The sequence below is a fragment of the Coenobita brevimanus genome, chromosome 70 (genome assembly GCF_032717465.1).
Source record: "Coenobita brevimanus isolate Jiangsu-jjx chromosome 70, ASM3271746v2, whole genome shotgun sequence".
NCBI classification, from domain to species: Eukaryota; Metazoa; Arthropoda; class Malacostraca; order Decapoda; family Coenobitidae; genus Coenobita; species Coenobita brevimanus.
In genome coordinates, this window is record NC_137023.1 from 57,475,560 (window position 1) to 57,500,110 (window position 24,551).

General features: G+C 41.8%; 1 protein-coding gene across 1 annotated transcript in view; it reads left to right on the forward strand.

The window, feature by feature from the left end:
• The window catches only part of LOC145406381 (uncharacterized), a 33,086-nt gene that overhangs the window by 3,685 nt on the left and 4,850 nt on the right, over positions 1 to 24,551 (forward strand). Inside the window, exons 2-9 of the mRNA XM_080277547.1 lie at positions 2,528 to 4,507; positions 5,297 to 9,017; positions 11,396 to 11,474; positions 13,047 to 13,192; positions 14,162 to 14,260; positions 21,011 to 21,114; positions 23,311 to 23,364; positions 23,545 to 23,668. Coding sequence (XP_080133673.1) covers positions 2,781 to 4,507; positions 5,297 to 9,017; positions 11,396 to 11,474; positions 13,047 to 13,192; positions 14,162 to 14,260; positions 21,011 to 21,114; positions 23,311 to 23,364; positions 23,545 to 23,668 — 6,054 coding nt within the window. The 5' untranslated portion in view covers positions 2,528 to 2,780. The remainder of the gene's footprint in view (positions 1 to 2,527; positions 4,508 to 5,296; positions 9,018 to 11,395; positions 11,475 to 13,046; positions 13,193 to 14,161; positions 14,261 to 21,010; positions 21,115 to 23,310; positions 23,365 to 23,544; positions 23,669 to 24,551) is intronic.

Below are 24,551 nucleotides of genomic sequence, written 5' to 3' on the forward strand. Positions count from 1 at the left end.
AGTTGGCAACTTTCTTCAGTATCTGACAGTGTGAGACTGAGTAACCTCCCCCATACCAAGAAGTGCTAGCCTGTGGTGCACTGCCTTACTCCCACTTCCCATTCACATTATTATTTTCAATTTTGTAAGTCTGTTTATTTGAACAGTGATATATAACCATGCCTAATGGATGCATTGCAGCAAGTGAGAGGAAAAAGACAGAATTCCCAAAGGCACAAACAGGGTTGGAAAAAACAAGTCACAGATTTTTTAAAACTCTTATTTAAATTTAAAAAATCCTATTTTTCTATCTGTCTATTGCCAGACGCCTACCGTAAGGGGTGGCCACAAGCAAATCGCCTCCATATCGTCCTGTACCCCGCCATTTCATTGCCCTGCTCCCAGCTCACACACCCCCTCTCTCATATACCTCTCCATTCCATCCCTGCATCTCATCCTTTGCCTCCACCTCACTCACATACACTAACTCATCAGTCTCTCCACTCTCCATCCTCACCACATGGCCAAACCACCTTAATGTGTTTCTCCTGACGCTTCCTATCACATCCACATCCACACCACAACACTCCTTCACTTCCTCATTTGTCAGTCTGTCTCGCCATGTGACTCCACATGCTCCTCTCAAATAACTCATTTCCACTGCTCTTACTCTTGACTTCCGTCCCTCCAACAAGGTCCAAGCTTCACTTTCATACATTAGGGTTGGTGTCGCAATACTGTCATGTAGTACCTTTTTCACTTCTGTGCTCACTTCCCTGTTTCTTATCACTGCTTTAAAGGAACCAGTAACCTTTCTTCCTTGTTGTACCCTTTCAAGCACTTCACCCTCTAAACTTCCATCCTTACTCATCACACTCCCCAAGTACTTAAACGTACTCACATTTTCCATTTCCTCACTAGCCTATCCAACCCCACTGTACATTCACTGACTTCACTTCTCTTGAAGACCATAACTTTACTCCTCCCTAAAGTCACCTTTGGATTCCGTTTCTTACACACTCTCCCAAACTCATTCACCAAGCCTTGCAGCTCCCCTTTGTCTTCACTTAACAACACAGTATCATCTGCAAACAACAGTACAGGGAGTTTCCAGACACTGCCCTCTCTCACTAGGGTTGCTCCAACTTCCGATTTAAAATGTAAAAAATCAGTTTAAATCCAAAATCCAATTTAGAATGTAAAAGATTGATTTTTTTTATTTAAAAAAAAAAAAAAGTGATTTTTTTTCCAACCCTGAAGGCAAGAGCATAATATTAGGCACTGTATAGCTGTGTGTAGAACCCCATCCTTCCCAGTAGACAATGAAAAAAAATCTGTGATCTCTCTTCATTTAGTCTCAGTTATTCCACATATGTCCACTTTTGCACCCTCAAGCACCTGGGCAATCTCTCTCTCTTTCACCTCATCATTTGCACTCCATACATTCCAAATATAGCTACTGTACCTAAATAAATACCCAGATGAACCTAAATGAAGGAGATAGCAATAAAGTGAACTAAAATACCCAAGTGAGTGAGAGAGCACCCAAATCATTTCGTTTAGAAAGGCTACAGTATGCTTGCATGTGTTGGCCTTGGTAACCTAATGGCAGCTCTCCACTCTGCTAGATCTCTGACAGCCTCCCCTTTCAGCCCCTTATCCCTTAGGTCATGCTCTATAACCTCATTCCAGATCTTTTTTGGTCTGCCTTTTGCAACCTTACCTCTGATGTTCACACTTCATACTATCTGCACCCAATTGCCATCCTTCATCCTCTCAGCATGCACAAACCACCTTAATCTGCCCAAACGAACTTAAATGGAGAAAGCACTCAGTTCATTGTAAATAAATACCCAGATAAAGGAGAAGTGCCCATATAGGCCTACCGGTAAACCTAAATAAATACCGGTACTGTACCGGTAAGCCAAATGAACATGAGTGAAGAAGATAACACCTAAATGAACCAAATGACCCAAATAGATCCAAATGAAGACAAAACCATCCAGATGAACCCAAATATGTATCCACATTGAGGAAACACCCAAATGAAAGCAAATTAAGATAAAAGAAAAGCCCAACTAGACCAAAGTGAATACTCAAGTGCACCCAAGCGAAGAAGAAACCACCCAGGTAAACCTGCAGTAGACTGTCTCCATAATGGACTAATTAGGAGAAAGCTAGGTCCATTAAAGCTGATGGTCTGGTATACCTGAGGGCCCCTTTCCGAAGTGGGATTTCAAGCACGTTTAAAAATAAATGAATACAGTAGCACAGTCTGGTACTAAAAATGTAAACTATACCAAACTAACTCATTATAATATTTTCTGATTAAAAGTGCCGCTTCCGTAAATGACCTCTGATTCGGGATTTCATCGCACTCCTTTTTTATTCCTTGTGTAGTGTCGGTAATTTAAGAGTTCAGTATGGCAGCAGTCTTTATATTAGTTTTAATCATAGCAGTGGTCCTAAATACTTCAGTCATAGCAACAGTCTTTAGTACTTGCCTCAGTCTTGATCTCACTGGTTAACTATTTGCTTTATATTCCAGGTATGGGACCTCTGAGATGAGCGATACAGGATGAAATTGGGAAGAATAATTTTGAAGCAGTGTCATGTCATCTGTAACAGAAATAACAATGGAAGGAAAATGAAATTTAAGCTGGAGAAATAATCATTAGCTACATGACAGGTCAAGGCTGTTTCCCAGTCATGACAGAGTCCAACCAGTGATGAAAATGAGTGTAACAGCCATGACAAAACATTGCATGATCTGATGGTAACTAAAACACACGATAAAAAAAATGGATGACGTAATAGCAGAAACAAGTGTGGAAGAAGTAAGGAGCAGTGAGTTAAAATGTGAAGTGAAAAATCAAGTGCCTGATGATGATGATTTTGAAGGTTTTGGCGATGTGTCCAGTATTTCAAGTATCCGTGCCAGGATGGCAGAGTACATTGAAAAATCAAAACTGCAAGCAAAGAAAAAGCTTGAAACTGCCAGTATCAAAAAGAAACTACAAACAACTGAACCAAAACCTGGTTCTGAGAAGAAAGGAAAGCCAAAGATTAATAAAAAAGTTGAACATAAAAAACCTGCAGAATCAGTGGTTGAAAATGAGATTAGGGAGACCGATGCCAGAACTGAAGAAAAAGAAACTGACTTTCAAGTGCAGAGGAAGTTTGAATCAGGTTCAGAATTCAGAGATATAAATGAGAAGGAAAGACCTGAAAATGAAGTTAGTATGGCAGAAAAATGGCATCCTGATTCACCAACCTCTGAATGTTTCCATAGTTCCTATTCTGGCAACACAGAGAGTTTCACTTCTGCTGATAATCAGCGGGAGGATGTGGAATCGGTGAACCTCAAACATCCTAGAGAAGGAGAAGATGAATTAAAGTATGACTACAGTGAACAGGAAGGCCCCACAAGCAGTAGTGATGACAGATATAATCAAGAGGAGTTTCAAGGTTCATCATTTAGGCAGTGCTTTGTCCATTTGTCAGATATTTCCAAGAATGAGAAATACAAGAAAACATTAAAAAGGCATTTAAAAGGAGGAGTGAAAGATGTGGTGTGTGATGTGTCAGAAAGAACACAGAATGAGGAAGTCCAGCAAGTACTGGTACCATTTGATCATCCCATTGAGTCAGGTACAGGTGCTGATAGAGATCAGGATATGGTAGTGGAACAGGAAAGTGAATATGAAGATTACAGTAAGAATAACTCTGAGGTGTCTGGAAATAGTGTAGGTGATTTTAGTTATGATATGGAAGTGGAAAAGCACACAACTGCTAGTCAAGATAATTCAAAGCTATATGGGAGCAGTAAAGCAAGAGATAACGAGGAGGTAGAGAGAGAATACTTTGGAGATGATGTGTCAGAGAGAGAGAGTGAATGTCCAGCAAAAAGGTCTGTAGACACAGCAGACGCATTAGATTCAAAGAAAAGAAAGAAAATTAAAGTGGATAAAAAGTCTGAAAGCTTAGAAGAAGATGAAAAATTTGAAAGCCCTGAAAAAGTGGATGAAAAATCTGAAATGCCTGAAAAAGTAGATAAAAAACCTGAATGCTCTGAAAAAGTGTTTAAAAAATATGAAAGCTCAGAAAAAGCAGATAAAAAATCTGAAAATTCTCATATAGGGAAGGAGAAGCATACATTAGAAAAGCGGAAGGTGAAAGAAGGCAGTGTGTTCAGCGAGGAGGCTGATGTTGTTGTTTGTGAAGATAGTGCATCAGGCAGAGATAAATGGAAAAAAAATAGAGAGGCAGAAAACTTTGATTGGAGGCAGAAGAAGAAACAAGAAAAGACAGAGTATGATGACGAGCTAGCCACAGGATACAGAGGGAGGAGAGAAGATCCACATGATGGTGATAAATATAGGAGGCCAAAGTATGAGAAAAGATCTGAGAGAGAGTGGAACGAGCCAGAGCGTGACAGGAGAAAAAGAAATGCTTGGTTAGATGATATTGAAGACTGGGAGGGGATGAAAGACACCAGTGACAGCACATCATCAGGCGGGTCATTCAGGTGAGTTATATACATCTTTGGTTTCTTGTGTACTATAAACCATACAAGTAATCCTCACTTACCCCTTCACAAAAGGTAATATTCCCAGCATGTCAGTCAGTTATCTTCACTTCATGGCTGGCATACCTGTTGCAGCATTCCTGTTGAGTCCCATCAACCTGCAGTCCCTTCTCAGGACCTCATCCTGTGTTTTCTTTTTGCCTGCTGGGCATAGGTCACTTCAAAATTGAGTGGATTGGAACAGTTTTCTCTAACCAATTACCATAAAGGATCTTTTCTGAGTAGAGTATAGGCATCTGGTGTACAAAAACTGCATCATACTAAAAGGGCTCAAGTCTTGGATGTGTGCAGGCAAAATGCAACTGCTAATGATATACAGTAACTCTCAGTATGGTAATCCACATATCTAGTTTCTGTAAAAATGCAGGAAAATGCAACTGTTAATGATACACAGTAACTCTCAGTATGGTAATCCACATAGCCTAACTAGTTTCTATAAAAATGATAAAAATAATAATACGTAATTTCAAGAAAATACAACAGCCAGTCCATATTAGCCTACACCTGCATGGAATGATGCAGAATGTATATTTGCCAGTTATGACCTCCTAGCAGCTTTGAAAATATATATATATATATATATATATATATATACACATACAAGGGAAAGCGAGAAACATAATAATGCGGCAAGTTAAAGTATGGATTGCCTGTATCTGCTTGTATGGTTGAGCTGGGCATATTGGCAGAGTTAACCTTTCCCTGAAACATTTCTTGTTTTATTTTCAGAATTCCAAAAAAGACTGAAACCAGGTATAGGAAGCCTAGAGAACAAGAACCGACTTCAGTGTTGTACAGGAGAGATGAGAGAGTGGGACCTGGTACTGGATACGGATATAAATCTAGAAATAATCGGTGGGATGATCGGAGAAACAGAAATAGTAATGAAAGGAACTATGATAATAGAAGAGACAGAGATTTCAAGAATCAGAGAGATGATAGACCAGAATATGGTGGCAGGAATTGGCAGAGAAATGAAAATCCACCCATGCATAGTCAGTACAATGAGTCATCCCAAAGGTCTCCATTATGGGGGTATGGGCCACACACTCCACCCGATGATGATGGTGGTATAGCTGACAGGCACCATGGCTGGGCTCCTCCTCAGTTGCCTCACCATTCTCAACTGCCTCATCCTCATCACCATCCTTATCCTTCTCGTCCTCTTCTCCATCCTCCTCCTCCTCGTCCTCCTCAATTTTCTCATCCTCCCCCTCTTCTGCACCCTCCCCCACCTCCCCCTCCTCTTCCCCCACAAACAGAGAGGCAGAGAAATACAGATGTTTCCCTCAGCACTTTTATGAATGAGTTGGGTAGAGCTTTATCCAGTGATCGTGGTCCCGAACCTTCATATAGTATGCGTCGAAAACCTCCTGCTGACTCTTTAGAATCAGATTACAATTTCCCCAGTGGTAGTGCTGGTGATGTGGCCAGGAAGATACTTGCCACTCTCATGGCCCATACTAGTGACTTGGGCAGGGGTTCTAGTGAGTCAGATTTGATCAAGAGCCTTCCTGGTGACTTTAACATGACCAGAGGTCCTCGTGATGACTTTGGCATGAGCAAGGGTCCTTCTGGTCACTTCAGCATGAACAAGGGTCCAGGCAACTACAGCATGAACAAGGGTCCCCCTGGTGACTTCAGTATGAACAAGGGTCCTCCTGGTGACTTCAGTATGAACAAGGGTCCTCCTGGTGACTTCAGCATGAACAAGGGTCCTCCTGGTGACTTCAGCATGAACAAGGGTCCTCCTGGTGACTTCAGCATGAACAAGGGTCCTCCTGGTGACTTCAGCATGAACAAGGGTCCTCCTGGTGACTTCAGCATGAACAAGGGTCCTCCTGGTGACTTCAGCATGAACAAGGGTCCTCCTGGTGACTTCAGCATGAACAAGGGTCCTCCTGGTGACTTCTGCATGAACAAGGGCCCTCCTGGTGACTTTGACATGACTAGGGGCTCTCCTAGTGACTTCAGCATAAACAAGGGTTCTCCCAGTGACTTTATTCTAACTAGAGACCCACATGGTGATTTTAACTCAACTAGAGGCCCTCATAGTGATTTTAATCCAACCAGAGACCCTTATAGTGATTTTAATTCAACCAGAGACCCTTATAATGAATTTAATACAACTAGAGACCTTAATAGAGATCCTAATTCAAACAGAGACCATCACGGTGACTTTAATTCAAACAGAGTCCATCGTCGTGACTACAATACAACTAGAGACCGTCATAGTGACTTTAGTTCAAGTAGAGGCCCTCATAGTGGCTTTAATAGAGACCCTCATGGTAACTATAATTCAAATAGAAACCCCCATAATGACTTTAATTCAAGTAGAGACCCTCATAGTGACTGTAATTCAAGTAGAGACCCTCATAGTGACTTTAATTCAAATAAAGACCCTCATAGTGACTTTAATTCAAAAAGAGACCCTCATAATGACTTTAATTCAAAAAGAGACCCTCATAATGACTTTAATTCAGAAAGAGACCCTCATAGTGACTTGGATTTGACCAGAGGCCCTCATATTAATTTTAACAAGAATGAGGGTCCTCCTAGTGACTTGAACAAGGGTCCACCTGGTGATGTAAGCATGAATAAGGGTCATCGTAGTGACATCAGCCTCACTAAGAGTTCTCCAAATGATTTCAGTTTGGCTAAGGATTCTCCTGGTGATTTCAGCTTGGCCAAGGGCCATCCTGGTGACTTCAACTTGACAGAGGTTCCTCGTAGTGACCTTAGCTTAACCAAAGGACATCCAGGTGACTTCAGTTTGACCAAGGGTCCACTTGATGACTTCAGCATAGATAAGGGGCCTCCAAGTGACATGTCTGAGAGTCCTCCTAGTGACTCGCACTTGACCAAAGTCACTGATGATGAACTGAACTTGGTCAAAAACTTTAGTGACTCAAGACCCAAGCCTCATAGCAAGTCAGGCTTGTCTAAAGGTTCTAATGAGTCAGATATCATCAAGGACTCTGGTGACTCAGACCTCCCCAAGGATTCTAGCGATTCACATCTTACCAAGAACTCCAGTGACTCTGAGTTGAGAAAGAGTTCTAATGAAGTTGCAAATTTACCTATTGAGGATGAGTTTGAGGGAGGTGAGGACAATGAAGACAATGCTGATACAGAGGAGCCTGAAATAGATAGTCAGGCAGCTAGGAAACATGAAATGGCTTTTCTGATGAGAGTAAAGGATGAAGATATAGCTGAAGACAGAGGTGAAAGCTATTACAATATATTAAGCAGAAGGGAAAAGCTAAAACTCTATGCCAAAAGGAAACGATTCTACCTTAATGCCAAGAAGAACTTCATTGAAGAAACTGGTGATAAAAGTAAAAGGAAGCAAAAGTACATGGAATATGATAAGAGAAAAAAGGAATATCGACATTTAAAATTTTACCTGTGGAAAGAGGACTGTAGGTTAAAGGAAGAAGCAGAAAGTAGGAGGAAATTGAGAAAAGAAAAGAAAGAAAAAAGATCTGAGAAAGTAAAAGAAAAAGGAACTGAGAAGAGAATGCGAGCAGAGAAACATGCGAAAACTAAGGATGTGAAAGGTAAACGCAAGACAACAGTCAGTGAAAAACAGCTGGTCATGATGTCTGCTGATCCTGAGGCTCCATACTCCCCAAGTTCACCTATTTGTGATGAAGACCCCTTCCCTTTCTTTAGTGGAGACCCAGTCCCTGTAGTTACTGAACAGCCTATAGAAACTCTCCCTGGTGAACAGACCCCTCCGCTCCCTCCAGACATGTCTACTGGACTCTTTGATGAGGATCCTAAACCACTCCCTGATGAAAAGCCTCCTCCACTACCTGCTAGAAACCATGGTCCAATCCCTGTAGTAAAGCCTGCCCCTCTCCCTGTTGAAAAAGCTGCCCCACTTCCCATTGAAAAAATGCCAGCCCTACTACCTGTTGAGAAGTTTGCCCCACTCCCTGTAGAAAAACCTGTTCCTCTCCCTGCTGAAATACCAGTGCCTCGTCCAGTCCCCGCCCCTGTCGCTTCCCCTTCCTCTGTCCCTCTCCCAGTTCCTGCCCCAGCCACAAAAAGTGGGAAATCACATGTCGAAAGGTCTGCAAATTCAGATGCATTCAGTAATATTAATGTCTTAGATATACCTCTGCCAGACACCCCATATGATAGCTATCGAAAGAAAGTGGAAGCTAGTAAAAGGAATGCTGATAGAAACAGTCAGCCTCCACCACCACCACCTTCTATGACAAAAGCCTCACACAGTGAAGCTCCCTCTGTTTATCAAACTGATGCTAGCTTCCTTGCATCATTTGGAATAAGCATGGATGATGTGAAAATGCCACACATAAAGAATATGTCTAGTATTCCAGCTAATGAGGATGGAAGGAAAGAATCAGTGAAAGGCAGTGAAGTAAGACCAGTTGAAGTGGATCAGTTGGAGGATACTAAGGAGAACCTCAACTTGAACTTGGTAAGAGCACAAATTTTTGTCTCGTACTTCATCTTCCTACAGTAGGCTATACAGTACTACTGGATGACTGAGAGACTGTTAACCATTAAATAGAATTTTTGTACGTTTCCTCTAGTACCGTATACCATACCACAGCATTTGGATGGTATTGTCTGTATGATGGAGCAGTGATTTTTGTAAGCTTGAATGATGAGTGATGACCAAATGGCAGAGTTCACGGGACATTGGATTACTTCTTCTTCTGTATTTTGATTTTACCCATCTTTGGTTTGTACCAACCCCATTGAAATGGTGGGGATAGGTTTAGAATGATTAAGTAGAAGCTACTAGGGCACAAAAATTAAGATAGGACATCTGCGGGTGGCTTTCCATGCAGAAACCAACAAGTGGAGGGAGATTACAGTTATAGCAGTGTAATGGGGTCTGTACAGTATAAGTATAAAATAGTTTGTATTTGCCTGTATATTTATAGCTTTAGGAGAGGGAGGGGATGCGTTGATCAGGTGTTTGCTGTGAGACAAGTGTGTGAAAAGTATTTAGCAAAAGGCAAGGATGTGTTTTGGGCATTTATGGATTTAGAGAAAGCGTATGATAGAATTGATAGGGAGGCTTTGTGGACTGTTTTAAGATTGTATGGACTTGATGGTAGGTTACTAAAAGGGGTGAAAAGTTTTTATGTAAATAGTAGAGCGTGTGTAAGAGTGGGAAATGCTGTGAGTGATTGGTTTCCCGTGAGAGTGGGGCTGCGACAGGGATGTGTGATGTCGCCTTGGTTGTTTAATATTTACATGGATGGTGTTGTAAGGGAGGTGAATGCAAGAGTTTTAGGTGGTCTGAGTCTGGTAAATGTTGATAGAGGAGAGTGGAATCTGAAGCAGCTGCTGTTTGCAGATGATACTGCACTGGTGACTGATTCAGAGGAGAGATTGAGACAGTTGGTAGAGGAGTTTGGAAGGGTGTGTGAAAGGAGGAAATTGAAGGTAAATGAGAATAAGAGTAAAGTGATGAAGTGTACGAGGTTGATAGATGGTAGGGGGATGAATATAGTTTTGAATGGTGAGTTGCTTGAGGAGGTAGATTGTTTTAAATATCTAGGGTCACATGTTGCTGTGGATGGAAGAATAGATGCAGAAGTGAAGTTTAGAATAAATGAAGTAGGAAAGGTGCTGGGAGGAATGAAAAAAGTGTTTAAATGTCGTTCGCTTAGAATGGATGTAAAGAGAAGGCTCTATGAGGGTGTTGTGGTACCGACTGCATTATATGGGGCTGAAACATGGAATATGGGTGTAGCAGAGAGGAAAAGTTTGAATGTAATGGAGATGAGATGTCTGAGGAGTATGTGTGGAGTGACGCGTATGGATCGAGTGCGAAATGATGAAGTGCGAAGGAGAACTGGAGTTGTTCGGGAGATGGCTGGTAGAGTTGAGCAGAGGGTGTTGCAATGGTTTGGGCATATGGAGAGAATGGATAATGAGCGATTGGTGAAAAAGATAACTAGATCTGATGTGAGAGGTGTAAGACTGAGAGGAAGACCACGAATAGGATGGATGGACAGTGTGAAGAGAGCGCTGGATGCGAGAGGGATGTCTGTTGAGCAAGGAAGAGTGGCTGTGCGTGACAGAAATAAATGGAGAGAAATTGTGAATGAATAAGTGATGACGCAGCCCTGAGGGGATATTCTCCCGCATTTGGTCTGATCAGCTAGTCAGGTCAGGTGCGGGTAAGGGGATGGGTCTGTTATGATGTGGCAGGGGTAAACCAGTTCTGCTGTCGGGCCCTGCTGTGGATGTCACTGATTGCATTGCGCAGTTGACCCTTGTGCGGTGTGATGCGGTGAGGATCTGTCCGTTCTCCCCTTTGGGGCTAAGATGCGAATAAATGTGTTTGAATGGATGAGTAAATGGAGAGTGAGTCGTCCTGTCTCGGCTACCTCCCTTTCCTTGGGGGAAGCAGCCTAGGTATATAGATAGATAGATTTATAGTTGTGCTGTGATTTAGCAGTGAAATGATTGAGTGCTGTTCTGTATTACTTTTATTGCATGAGAGTGAATAACAGTGAATATAGTTGGGTTAGGTGTTTCTCTTGCTTTGCATTTTCACTGTGACCTAAAATTGCCATTTCTCTATCTTGACTATTCATTTGCAACAGGTTATCGCAAGAATATTGTGCTAGGTACGAAGAATTGCTATGGAAAGGATGTGGAGTCAGCATTGTCTCTTGCTACCACTAAGTAATGTGAAATAAGCTGCAAAAGGGTGAAATTTAGAGCCAAATTAAGGTGAAAACTATTCAGCATAATTAGGTGAAATATAACCTTTATGTAAATGAATGTACAGTATTAATGTTTGATTGTTGGTAAATTTATTTTTGTATATAGGCTGATCTGCCCGCATACTACCAGAAGACTCCGCTAGCCCAGTCTGTGGTGGACAAGTGCAAGGATGTGCCTCTGCTGGGTAAGGATGCATGCTTCGATTAGGATTGGAATGGTGGGAGTTTAGTGGTCATATGAGAGAGTACAAACTCTTAAATCTGAAAATCCAGTTTCTAAAAGCCTGTATTTTCCAGAATATTTTTTTATGCCGTAGAGTGGTGCTAATGTCACGTATTGTCACACAGCAAGTGCATGTTTGTTTAAATTTTTTTTTTTTTTTTTTTTTTTTTTTTTTTTTTTTTTTTAATGGGTGCAGATAAGTACAGATGACTAATACAAGGGATTTCATTATAGTTATTGTCTATAGTAATGTCTATCTATCTGTCTATAGCAAGACGCCATGATCCCGTAAAGAGTGGCCATTTGTCTTTGGGCCACTGACCCTCCACCAACTCACTCATCGACACGTAGGGAGCATGTACGGATTAGTTATATGGTTACCACCCCACGTTTCCTGGCCTATAGGAAACCATTTGCCATGTCACTCAGTGGAAAGCCTCCTGTAAAGGAAAGAAGGATAATAAAAAGTGACAGGCATGATGGGAGAAAAAGGAAGAGAGGAGGGCAGACACAGAAAAAGAATGATAAAGGTGAAGGAAGAAGTAGGTAGCACTATATCAAGTGAGTGGATGATGGTCGTTACCACCTACCACCTCATGGTACTGAAGGCTACTTATTAATTGATTTTCTCATTAGTTGTCATTATGACTCGCCTTTCCATTTCCCATAAAGCCTTTGAACCCAAACATTTTAGAAGAGAGAGTTTTACTGCCCCACTTTGGGTGAGCAGCTGGTCAGACTCCTCTTCAGTGTGTGGATTGAGTACCGGTAGTGTAGCCCGAGGCTCATTTGCTCCTGATGGAACACTAAGGGTTTAATTTTTTTTTTTCTCCTGTTGAATTTGAATAATGATTGAAAAATATGGGGTGTACTGAGTATAAGTTTCACTGAAGCATTTTGAGATGCATTTTATATTAGGCTACTATTGATTATTTTATTCAGCTTAGGTGAAAGCTCTAATGTAAGAAGTCTCTCGAGCTCAAAGTCCTCTTGTGAAAGCAAGAATAAGCTTTAAACAAAGCTTCATAAGTACCATGTTGGTCTCATCATTAGGAACTGGCATAGCTATCAGTAGGTCTGCAAAAAAAATCAACATCTCAAGTTAAGATGGACAGATTGTGATAATGATAATATTTGACTAACATTTTTTTTTGTGCCTGTCATTTGTTCAGATCTAAAGTGTGATGAGAAGCAGTCGGGCAGCTGATCACCCTCGCCTTGCATATAAAGACTTACTGTACCCATTTTACTCTAACTTGACCTAAAATTACCATCTCTCTATCATGATTATCAAGTTGTAACAAGAGAATAGCACTAAAATATGCCTGCTAGAAAGAAGTGCTGTGGAAATGATGTAGAGCCACAGAATTGTTATACAGTATTCTGCTACAGAGTTACATGAAATTAGCTGTAAAAGGACAGAAAATAGGGCTGAGTTAAAGTAAAAAGACATAGCTTAGGCCTGGGCCTCAACACTCCTTATGGGGCAGGAAAGGATTGGATGATAGACCAAATTGTGATATTTAACTTCCAGGGTTGCAGTACGTGATGGAGGTGAGACAGGCTTCAGACATGACTCTGGATGCCTGCTACTACCTGTGTGTCCTGTGCAGCAAGAAAATGAACGCTGCTACCCTCGTGGCCCACGTCAAGAGTGACCCTCATAGGATTCAGTTCTGTGTAAGTACAAGCTTTTGTTTCTTGTTGTTTCTTTTTAGTGATATAGTTCTGCTAATGGGCAACATTATTATTATTATTTTTTTTTTTTTTTCCCCCCAGAATAATTTCAAATATAATATTGTCTGGAAGTTGATAGAGTAATGCAGGAATACCCTCATACTAAAGGAGTTAGAGGAGGCTTTATCTAACTCTTTCAGTTCAAAGAGCTTCTCTTGAGCTTAATTGTCCAAAAGTATGAAGAAGGAAATAAAATATGTTACTGGAGTATGTGGTAGACATTAAGTTCTTTGCAGGCAGCAACAGCAAATTATCAAATTACTGTACATATTACTTTCAGAGGTTTCAGTTCCCTGTAAACAACAAGATCAGATTTTATGCTTTCTGTCATCCTCAAGTTCAGCTACTGTTGATTTGAATTGAAGATAACTGAATCATAAAAGCTTTTAGTGTAACTGTATTTCATTTCCCAATGAAGGATTAGAATATTCTGAGATAGAATTATTGTCGGTATCATAATTTTGCTATCAATATTTATAGCATGTTCGGTTTATTCTTGCCTCTTCCATTAGCAGTATGAAAGGTTAATACTGAGGTGGTTTGGCCATTTGGAGAGGATGGAGGGTGAAAGACTGACGAAGAGAGTGTATGTGAGTGAGGTGGAGGGGGGGAAGGGGGAGGGGGAGGCCGAGGATGAAATGGAGGGATGGGGTGGAGAGGTATATGAGAGAGGGGGGTGTGAGTTGGGAGCAGGGTAGTGAAATGGCGGGGGACAGGGTGACGTGGAGGCGATTTGTTTGTGGCCACCCTGAACGGGATTGGGGCGTCTAGCAATAGATAGAGAGATAGATAGATAGATATTTACTTAATGCATCAGGTGCATTAAAATAGTATGATGGTATATTACATATACAGCAAGTGCAAGAAACAGTCAGAACAACAAAAAATTACAAATACTAATCTTCTTATCAGGAAATTCACTGTCCTGAAGTGTATGAGAAGTATGGGACATTCGACATGTCAAAATGGACAGCCACCCTCCACAGGAATCTTTCAAAGAGCTTAGCACAGGTATGTGTGTTATGTGGTTTATTTGCATGTTTATATAGTTTGTCGCTTTCAGGTAAGTTTGGCTGTGATTGGAAAACTGTCTCATGTATAGCATTACTGGTGTGTTTTTCTCTAGATACTTAGTTATCTTAACCTTATAATGAATAAAACCATTTTAGTAGCATCATATTTGTATTGGATACTATGAATGTAAGGAAATGTTGATTCAGGTACTATTCGTCCCTCAAATAAAGTACAGTACCGGTATTGTGCCACTTACACCTCTTTTGATATTTAAAATTAGTCTGTGGTGGTGTGCAGATATTATTCTTGATATATTTTTGTTGACTGAAATTACAAACACTGGCACATTAAAGGATAGTATTTAATCTGAGGTTGCAAGGTGTGAACCATCTGTGTCTGCAGAATTTGTTCAGTTCCATGCCCAGTAGTTTTTTTTTTTTTTTTTTTTTTTTTTTTTTTTTTTTAATAAACCCCTAAAGTACTAATCTCGTCAGTCGAGCTTTTTGCGCTATTTCTTAAAAGGATGAGCAACGCCGATCGTGTAACATCAACAAAAAACTGGTGGCAGCTGGCTTCACCCCGGCTGTGACATAGATGGCTTCTAACCAATCAGAACCAAGTGTTGGACACACTGAAGGGAGGGGACCCAGGCAGTGGGGGGTGTACCCCCCACCTTCCTCTCACCACATCCCTCTACCCCATTATCTTGTTACTGCCTTACCTCCCACTGTTCTTCCCACCACCACCACCACCCCTCCCACATCCTCCTCATGCATCCCCCCCCTCCCATATGGATCCCCCCATGCCCCCCCAAGTTATCTGGGGGAGGGTATTTCCCCCCTACTCTCCCTCCATGTCCCTCCCTTCCTTTGTGTCCCATCCCTCCATCCCCACACCCCCCCTCCTGACCTTACCACCTCCCACCCCCACCCCCACCACCTAGCACACAGTATCTTTACCTCCCCGGCCTCGAATATTTTGCGTATTTTTTATGCTTTATGGTGCATGTTTTTGAATCATTACCTGTAATTTATTTGTGTCTTTGCATACAGATATGCACATCACAATTATTTTATCTGTCTTTATTTGAAACCCACCCGAAAAATAAATTTTATTTTCCCAAGTTAGATTTGACAGCTCTGAGGGGAGGGGAGGGGAGGGGAAAGGGAGGAGGGGAGGGAAGGGGAGGGGAGGGAGGGGACTGGAGGTATGGGGAGGGGAGAGGAGGGGAGGATAATTTTTACTATTTATCATATTTTTATTTTGGGGGAGGGTTCATGACCAGTTTCCCTAGCTAGATTTGACAGCTTGGCAGGGAGGGGAGGGGGAGGGGAAAGGGGGAGGGGAGGTTAGGTGAGAGGAGAGGAGGGGAGAGAATGGGAGGGAGGGGATTGGAGGTATGGGAAGAGGAGGGGAGGGAGGGGATTGGAGGTATGGGGAGAGGAGAGGAGGGGAGGATAATTTTTACTATTTATTGTATTTATTGGGGGGGGGGTTGTCACCATTTTATTTTTTTCTAAGCACATTACAATGGTTTATAACATCTATACACACCAAAAAAATTGATTTTGGTGACTTTTGTACTTTTTTTTTTTTTTTTTTTTTTTTTTTTTTTTTTTTTTTAAAGAAAACAGATGCGAGCAGCATATTTTCTTTCTCGCCGGGGCCGTGACAGGTAACTATCATCAACTTTGACGGGCCATAGCTTGGTAACTATTGGGTCTAGGAGGGTGGGGTTTGTGTTTTCAGGTGTTTATATTCAAGCTCTATAAATCGAGCATGAAACTTTTAACCCTTTGAGAAAGTCGAAAAATAGGCCTGTTTTTGCATCCTGGGGGGTAGTCGAAGCTGGAGAATTGCGTACCCTAGAGGTTAATGGGTGTACAACATACGCCAAGCCATAAGCCAGACGAAGCACAATCTGTCCTAACCTGACAAAGCCAAATTCCGCTTGACCAAGCAGATTCATCATAGATGAATGATGAAGCTTTGCTAAGCAATTAGACATCATTTTCTGTAGTTTAATGAATAATAGTGGTGGTACACCAGGAACCCATATGCTGGGTGGTAACCACAAAACCAAGTTATGGCGCTTGGTGGTTTAGTGGGTAATTACGGCACTCCAGTCGGATTGAGCTGGTGAAGATATACAAGGTGCTACCCAAAAGTTCCAGTAATTTGAATATTGTAGGAAAATAAGTTACTTTACCCCCTAGTTCTCACTGTCGCCTTCAAAGTAGTTCCCTTGGGCATGTTTTTTCCAGTATTCCATGCATCCCTGGAAGGCTTCAAACATGATGGTCTTGAGCATCTCCTGTGATTCTGTCTGGATCTCCTCAATCGAGTCAAATTGACACCCTTTCAGTTGTAATTTCAGCTTAGAAAACAGAAGAAAGTTGCAGGGGTAAGGCCAGGTAAATAGGTGGATGGGGAATGACTACCGTGTTAGTGGAAGCCAGGAACTGCTGGACAACAACTTATGTGTGAGCGGGGGTGTTGTCATGATGCAGGACCCAGTCCTTGTTCTTCCATTGTTCTGGATGTTTGTGGCGGATGTTCTCCTTCAGACTCTGAAAAACTTTACGGTAAAATTTTCCGCTGACCGATTGACCAGGTGGGATGAACTTGTGAACAATCCCCTGGATATTGAAGAAAATGATCAACATCGACTTGACATTGCTGCACACTTGACGTGCTTCTTTCGGCTTTGGTGAATTGGGAGACTTCCATAGTGACGGCTGCTGCTTTGTCTCCAGGTCATAACAATCAACCCATCATTCATCACCAGTTATGACCTTGGGAGATGAAGGTGGCATCATCTCTGACCTGATTCTTGAGCTCCCTGCAAACTGCAACGCGAAGTCCTTTCTGCTCGCCACTCAGCAGTCTTGGCACAAATTTTGCAGCGATGCTGCTCATGCCCAACACGTCCGACAAAATGCATTGCACGCTTCCTTACGACAGTCCAACGATATCACAAACATCATGGATAGTTTGTCCACATCTGCAAGGATAGCCTGGCGAACATTTCCGATGTTTTCTGGTGTTGTTGCCATTGCCGTTCGTCCAGAATGGTATTCGTATGATGGATGTTCGTCCTTCCTTGAACTGTTTGTACCAGAAAAATGTTCTGCTTTGGGACATGGCATTGTCACCAAAGGCTTGCTGAAGCAACCTGTGAGTTCCTGCAGCCATCTTGTTGATCTTGAAGCAGAACTTGATGCAGGTTCTTTGTTCCGTGAGGTCTGCCATTGCAAAACCACCAAAGCACCTGCGCACCATGTTACAATAGTAAGCGTAGCTCAACAACACGTCCACTCACAGACACGGCCTGGGCCACGCTGACACACAAGGGGTGCTGCTGACTCCTCCTAGCGGCAAGAGGCAAAACTGCAAACGGTTGGATCCCTCTGTTCAAATTACTGGAACTTTTGAATAGCACCTCATATATCCAAGGGGTGGTTGGAGTTAGCACCTAATGCAGCCATTCTCGGCCACCAGCTTCTTGTTGGACGGATGCGCAGGTGCATTGTCCAAGAGCAGGAGAGCCTTTACCTGGTCACGTGGGATTCCTAGTGTGTTTGTCTGATAATGGATGACCTCCTTGACAAAGTGCTGGTGAAACCAGTCTTTGAAGGTCTTGGCTGTGAAAGCCTTCACAGAATGGTACCACACAACAGGAAAGACATCCATTACCCCACAAGGGTACCAAGGCTGCTTTGCACGGCCAACAATAACGGGCTTGAGCCGGTGCATGCCGTTAGCATTGGCGCAACACAAAGCAGATATCCGTGGCTGGGAGAGCTTGCGGCCAGATACATGCTTCTCTGTCTCCTCCGCTAGGGTGTTTGTTGACAGCGAGTGATAGAATAGACCAGTTTCATCAGCGTTGTAGACTTAACCAAGAGTAAGGCCCTCCCTGTCAATCAAGCCCTTCACCTTGTGCTGAAACTCTTCTACTCCATCGTCATTGGCCTCCAAAGCTTCGTCATGGGCGTTAATGGTTGGTAAGTCCATGTCGTAACTTGAAAGCGAAGAGCCAACTCACGGATGCCGTGAAGTCTGGGGTGTCGTGTAACCTTGCGAACTTCTTAGCAGCAGCCTTCAACTCCGTATCATGCACCAGCACACCAGCAGCACATTGTTGTCGTTACTAAATCAACGTGGAGTGGTCGATCTCTGCAAACCTGGGAAGGTACAGAATCTTCCTGTGCACGTTGCATTTGGTCTTCGATGCGAAGTCAGCCGTGTAATGGGTGAGTTTGTCCCAGGATTTCTTGATATCAAACAAGGTAAAGTGGGCTAGGTTGAATTCTCGGAGGATGCGGGACGTCGACCATCCTGCATCTGCCTTGTCCAATATCTCCCTCTTCTCCAGAGTCAAAACCACTCGTTTCCTCTTCTCGGACGGCTGGGCCATCATCATGCACACGAGTAAGAGGCAGCAGAGGAACAACAGGGCCTCCAGCAGGTAGGGCACCACCACAAAAACAAGCACGTGGGCAGCCATGGTGACGAGCGTGCACTCATGACGATGGGTAGGCGGGAAATGGTGAGGAGGCAACGTCGCCCTGCCGGACGTTGGCGGAACTACGTGGCAAAACACAGCCGTTCGGCACTGTGTGCCAAGTTCAAAATATGGTTGAAATTTTTTTTTTTTTTTTTTTTTTTTTTTTGGGGGGGGGGGGCCGAAGGCCCGGGCCCAAAATGTACGGGTATTGGGGTGTCCGGGACTTGGCCATCCGCGGCTTACAAGGATTACTGTAATCCCCACAGTAGGTGAGCTGGAAACTTGCTTTTAGATTGTGTTGGGTGGGTGAACCTAAATAAAAAATATATCTCCACTGAACCTATATTATAATTGACTCATTATACAATAAATCGTTGTGTGATGGATTTGCTTCAGGTGCATCTTCATCATAAAATTGCGGCATGTGGTAACGATCGATCATATAATGAATACTGTATAGTGTTTTAGTGACCATTTAAGTGAGAAATAATTGTATAATAAGAAATGGACATCATAGTGATTGTATAAGCAAAATGATTTTAAAACAAAAAGTCCTCAATCCCTCTTGATCGTATTAGTGAGCTATTGTACAGTATACCAAGTGATTGTATTGCAAGGGTATGCTGTAAAACTGGTTCTAAGAAGTTGCAACTTGTACTTCATGAGACAGGTCCTCCAGGAGCTCCATATCAGCCCATTACAGTACAGTACTTGTATTTGGCTATATGGTTACTGCTCAGCATTGTAAATGGTTTGTAAATGGCTTGTCACTCAGTGTAGAGCTACCTGAAAGTGAAAGAAGAGTACAGTAGACCCTTGATTTAACTCAGTAGACCGGATATTGGATTTAACGTACATTATGAAGCCATCGAATTTTCATCAGCAATGACGAGCAGTGTCCGTTAAATGGGACGCAGTGGGTTGCAATACAGTACATGTGTTTCCTACCCTTCTTACTTTAACTGGCTTGAAATTGCCCTCTCCCGATCATAAATGTTGAGTTGTAATGACAGATTATAGTAATACTTGACAGATTATAGTAATAATTGACCTGAAAAAGGGAAATGACAAGGATGTGAAATTAACTACAAAAGGGCAAAATTATGGGCCAGGTTAGTGTAAAATGGGTACAGTTTTTTAGTACTAGAATATACTAAGTGTACTTATATGTTTTCAAACAGTTGCTTGAAATCCAGCCTCAGGGGGTGGACCATTGGATATAGTGAATTGTCGGCTTTATCGGATTGGGCTTCCCCTCAAGTAGTCTGTTATAAGGAGGGTCTGCTGTAATAAATAGTAACAGAAAGGATGGGAGAAATAGAAAGAGAGAGGAGGACAGACACAGGAAAGAAATTACGGACATGAAGGATGAGCAGGCAACAGTACATTTTGAGTGGATGATGAGCGCCTCCTGATAAGAAGAATGAAGAGTGCAGGTACAAAAGTTCATAAGTTGGGCCCTGTTGTGTGGAAATTACATCCATCCATCCATCATCTAATCCTGTGTTGCCCCATGAAGAGCATAGGAGCATGTGGAAATTGCATTTTTGAGAAATGCTTAGGTAATGCAGTGATAAAAAGCAGTTAAATAGCTCTTTACTTGTTTAGTACCAGCCGTTATACAGTATTTACATACAGTAAATCATCAGTTTAGGTGGTGGTTGTGGTAGGTGGTGGTGACCATCATCCACTCACTTGATATAGTGCTGCCTACTCCTCCTTCACCTGTATCATTCTTTTTCTGTGTCTACCCCCCTCCTCCTTTTTCTCCCATCTTTCCTGTCACTTTTAATTGCTCTTCTTCGTTTTTAGTTGGCTTTACACTGAGTGACAAGCCTAATGGTTTCCTAGAAGTCAGGAAACCATTTACAACACTGCGTGGTAACCGTATAACCGTACAAAGTTCGTTTTGTGCCATTGATGAAAACATCCATCTGATTGGTGGCATCCCCCTTGTTTATTAAATATGCCTTACTCTGCCGACTTTTCACTCAGAGGAAACCATCACTTACCATGGTCACTAAGAGTCCATTAAGGAGACCAAAATAAAGGTCTACTGCTTTAATAGACCTGCGTGAGAGGAGGGTACATGTTGCAGTATGGTACGGTTGTGTACTGTCATCATGCCAGTCATTTGAACTGTCACTTGCAAGCACATTTATTCCCCTGTGAAAACTGATGAACTTCTTGTTCTCCAGATGCTGTCAGTTGTTACAGTAGATTCTTATGTTTTCCAGGTGGAAGCCAAGATGGGCCATCACAGGCTTGCCGTGGCGTATGAGAAGGACATGTTCTCTGTATTGGCCTCCATCAAGCAGAACATCAGTGACATCAAATCAAGGTAACACACTAGTTGTGATTACTGTATGGACTCTTATGTTCTGTATCAAGAATACCCTCCTCTTTCTTCAGAACTGAACCTCAGCCTTTGTGTGGCATTTATCTGTTTCATTAAATTTGGAAGATAAATACCCTATTGCAGGTCTCAATGGTCCACTGATTGGTGGAAGGTAAAAGTATTCATACCAACCTAACTGAATCATTATACATGTAAGTGGTGTGCAGTCCACCTCCCACCACTGACTATAGCTTTATTACTTCAGTTGTGGACTAACTGGAATTTTATTGGTTTCACTTCATCACTAAGTATTTAGATGACTAGTGATCTAAGGCACCATTTGGAGTGAACCTTATGTGCCATTTGCATGGATCTGAGTCTCTCAGAGATGGCTGGAGGTTTTCCAATCATGTAATGGCATCAGGGACATAGGCCTGTCACCATCCCTCAAGTGTTCTTTGGAGCTTGAGAGTGATGTCCTCATGTGATGGCACCAGTATGACTGGATGGATCCACTGCATGGTTACACAAGCTTCCCTCAGCTCCCTTCCTCTTCAGAAAAAGGATGGAGTATGAACTGCAGGAAAAGGACGGTTTCATTCCGCAGTCCAGCAGGTTTATAGAGATGAACCTGGACCACAACCACCACTCTGCTTTTAGTGTGTGGTCATGTAATTCATTTTTAGACAAGAGAGAAGCTCTTAAGAATGGTTAGTAGGATAGAACTTACATTAACTCCTTCAATCTGATTGCTTATATATACCATATACAGTATATATATATATATTTTTTTTGCCATCTTTCTGGTGGGGTTAGGTGACTCCATTAATGCCTTCACGACAAGACATTCCCCCGAAGTTGAATTAAATTGTCCAGTATCGTTGAGAATAGCCTAAGCTAAAAATCACATCTTTGGGCTGAATGGATTAATTCACTTTTAATCAGTTTCAGAGTTTTTGCAATTTTACTGCGGTTTTTGGCAAAACAAAGACCACTAATATCAGCACTAGCTCAGTATTCCAGAATGAAAACATCTTTAATGTATTTGAAAGATTAGTGCTTGTTTTGATGATCTTGAAAGTTACAGTTATTGAACTTATAAGTGGGGGTGGTCCATTAGGGTTGATATCCAGAGGGTGGTTGGGGTTGTTACTTACCTAATTCCACCCAGTAGTGAACAACTGACATATCTGACTAACCTTGTAATTAAAGTTCATAGGATGACATTTCTGACTTCAGCTGCACAGTGAGGCTTGTAGAAATGTGTTAATGCATCAGTAACTTTCTGAAATGTATATTGATTGAAGTATTTTCCGATTAGGAATATTTAGCTAACATTTGGTTATAGTTCATTCACATTAACTTGGTCCAGATTTGCATCTTTTTGTGGCTTAATTCACATAGGTCTTTGGCAGAAACAGACAGTGCTACAACTCTGCTTGACAAGCACCATACTGTACAGTATTCTGTTGTTAATCTCATGTTACCTCCCAACATTCAAGATGGAGAGATGACAATTTTAGGCCAAGTTTAAGTGGATAGAAGATAGCACTTTGTATTAAACACTTTGACAGTTAGGATTTCTCTCTACCTGAACAAAATCACCTGATGTTATCCTAAGTGAAGTTTTATGTGCATCAGCAACAGTCAGCTGCCTATGACCTCCAGTCTTTCAGACGCAGTGTGTCCAGGCATCTCAAAATGAACCGATCTTGAATTTGGCACTTACTTTTCTTGTTTGTGTTTTTACTTGGAGGGAACAATCTTGTAGGCCTCTGGCCTTTGGTTCCATCTTCCTTGCACTAAAAAAAAATAAATAAATAAAATAAAAGTCAAGATGTACTTTGAGATAGTTTTTTGACCTTTGTTGGTAGGATACATTTTGGAGGAATAAAGTCATCTGGTGTTGATTTGTATAAAATGCCCATGTGTACCAGCTACTGTATGAGATTATTGACTAGGAGGGTGTATGTGAGCCAAGTAAAGAAGGAGGGGGAGAAAAAGGAGGGGGAAGAATGGGGTGAGATATATGAATGACAAAGGTTTGCATTTGAGGTAGGGCAACCCGATGACAGGACAGGGTGATGTGGAGGTGATTTGTTTGTGGCTTTCTCCAATAGGATTAAGGCTTTTGACAATAGATAGGTAGGTAGACCAACAGCAGTGAGAGGATTAAGCAGACTGTCTTATTTATTGCAGGCAACAGTTGGAAGGGTCAGGTAATCAACAGCCACCAAATCCTGGGCAGTTAAGGTTGGTAGTTTAGATTGCAGTGCAATAAATTTATCATTAATTTTATCCTTATATTGTAATGTTGGTATATAAAAATTGACCACATGGACTGAAAATTTAAAAAAATAGTTTGGATGATGACTGGATAGTTGGATGTATGATATGGATGATCTGCATATCCTGAGATCTTTTTCTTTTCAGGACTAACCCAGTGCAGCAGCAGGATCCAGTGGCACCTGCATCTACTGCTGATCCAAATTCCAAAAAACTGGAAGAGTTTCAGCAAGATGAAGAGAGATTAAAAAGTGATCACAATAATCTGGAGGTAATTTCAAATATTTCATATGGTTATCTGTAAATACTCTGTGCCTAATACAGTGTTTGTTTTACTTTTTGTTTTGTGGAATGCTGTAATTACCTTTTCATTTTTTTAAAATAAAATTACCCACAGTCATCACTGTTAGGTATTAGGGTATGTTAGTCTTTCTATGTTTATAATAACTTTTGAATAACTGGACCTTGATCCCATCACCCCTCTGAGACCCATGAAAAACACATTTAAGGTAGGCATAACTCCTACCATCTCCTGAGTTAATCCGGCTTTAATGTATGTCTGGCAACACCCTGGACACTCCCAGTCTCACTGATGTGCGAATTTCGCCAGTGCTGGCCAAGCTGCCGTCAGGGGAGGATGTATGGTGTTGATGCTTTTGCTGCATAAATTCTCAGTTTCTTCCCTACGTCTTCTTAGCGTTATATTTTCACCGGACATGTTCCAGGATGCCTGGAAAGTACTTGAGTGATGTAGAAAAGTAAAAAATATTAACTCTGGCGAAAACGTCACTTTAAAAAGACGTTTTCGCCTATCAGAGTTATGTCATGTTGAAGTTTTCCGGCTGAATATAAGAGAATATCAAGGTCCTTTGTGGTTGCTGTATATACATACACTATATATATATATATGATTGACTCAATCGGATACGTTTGTGTGAAGCTACAGAATGTGGTGAATGCTTTTGGCGTATCCGATAGAACCAGGATTCTGGGGGCTTGAATGATGACTGAATGGAAGCGTAGCCCATTGGATTGGATGAGTTTGTGCTGTTTGGACATTGCTACTCCTCACCCTGCCCTTGGGTGGGAAAGGAGGTCCGGATGATGATGATGATGATGATATATGTATATATATATATATATATATATATATA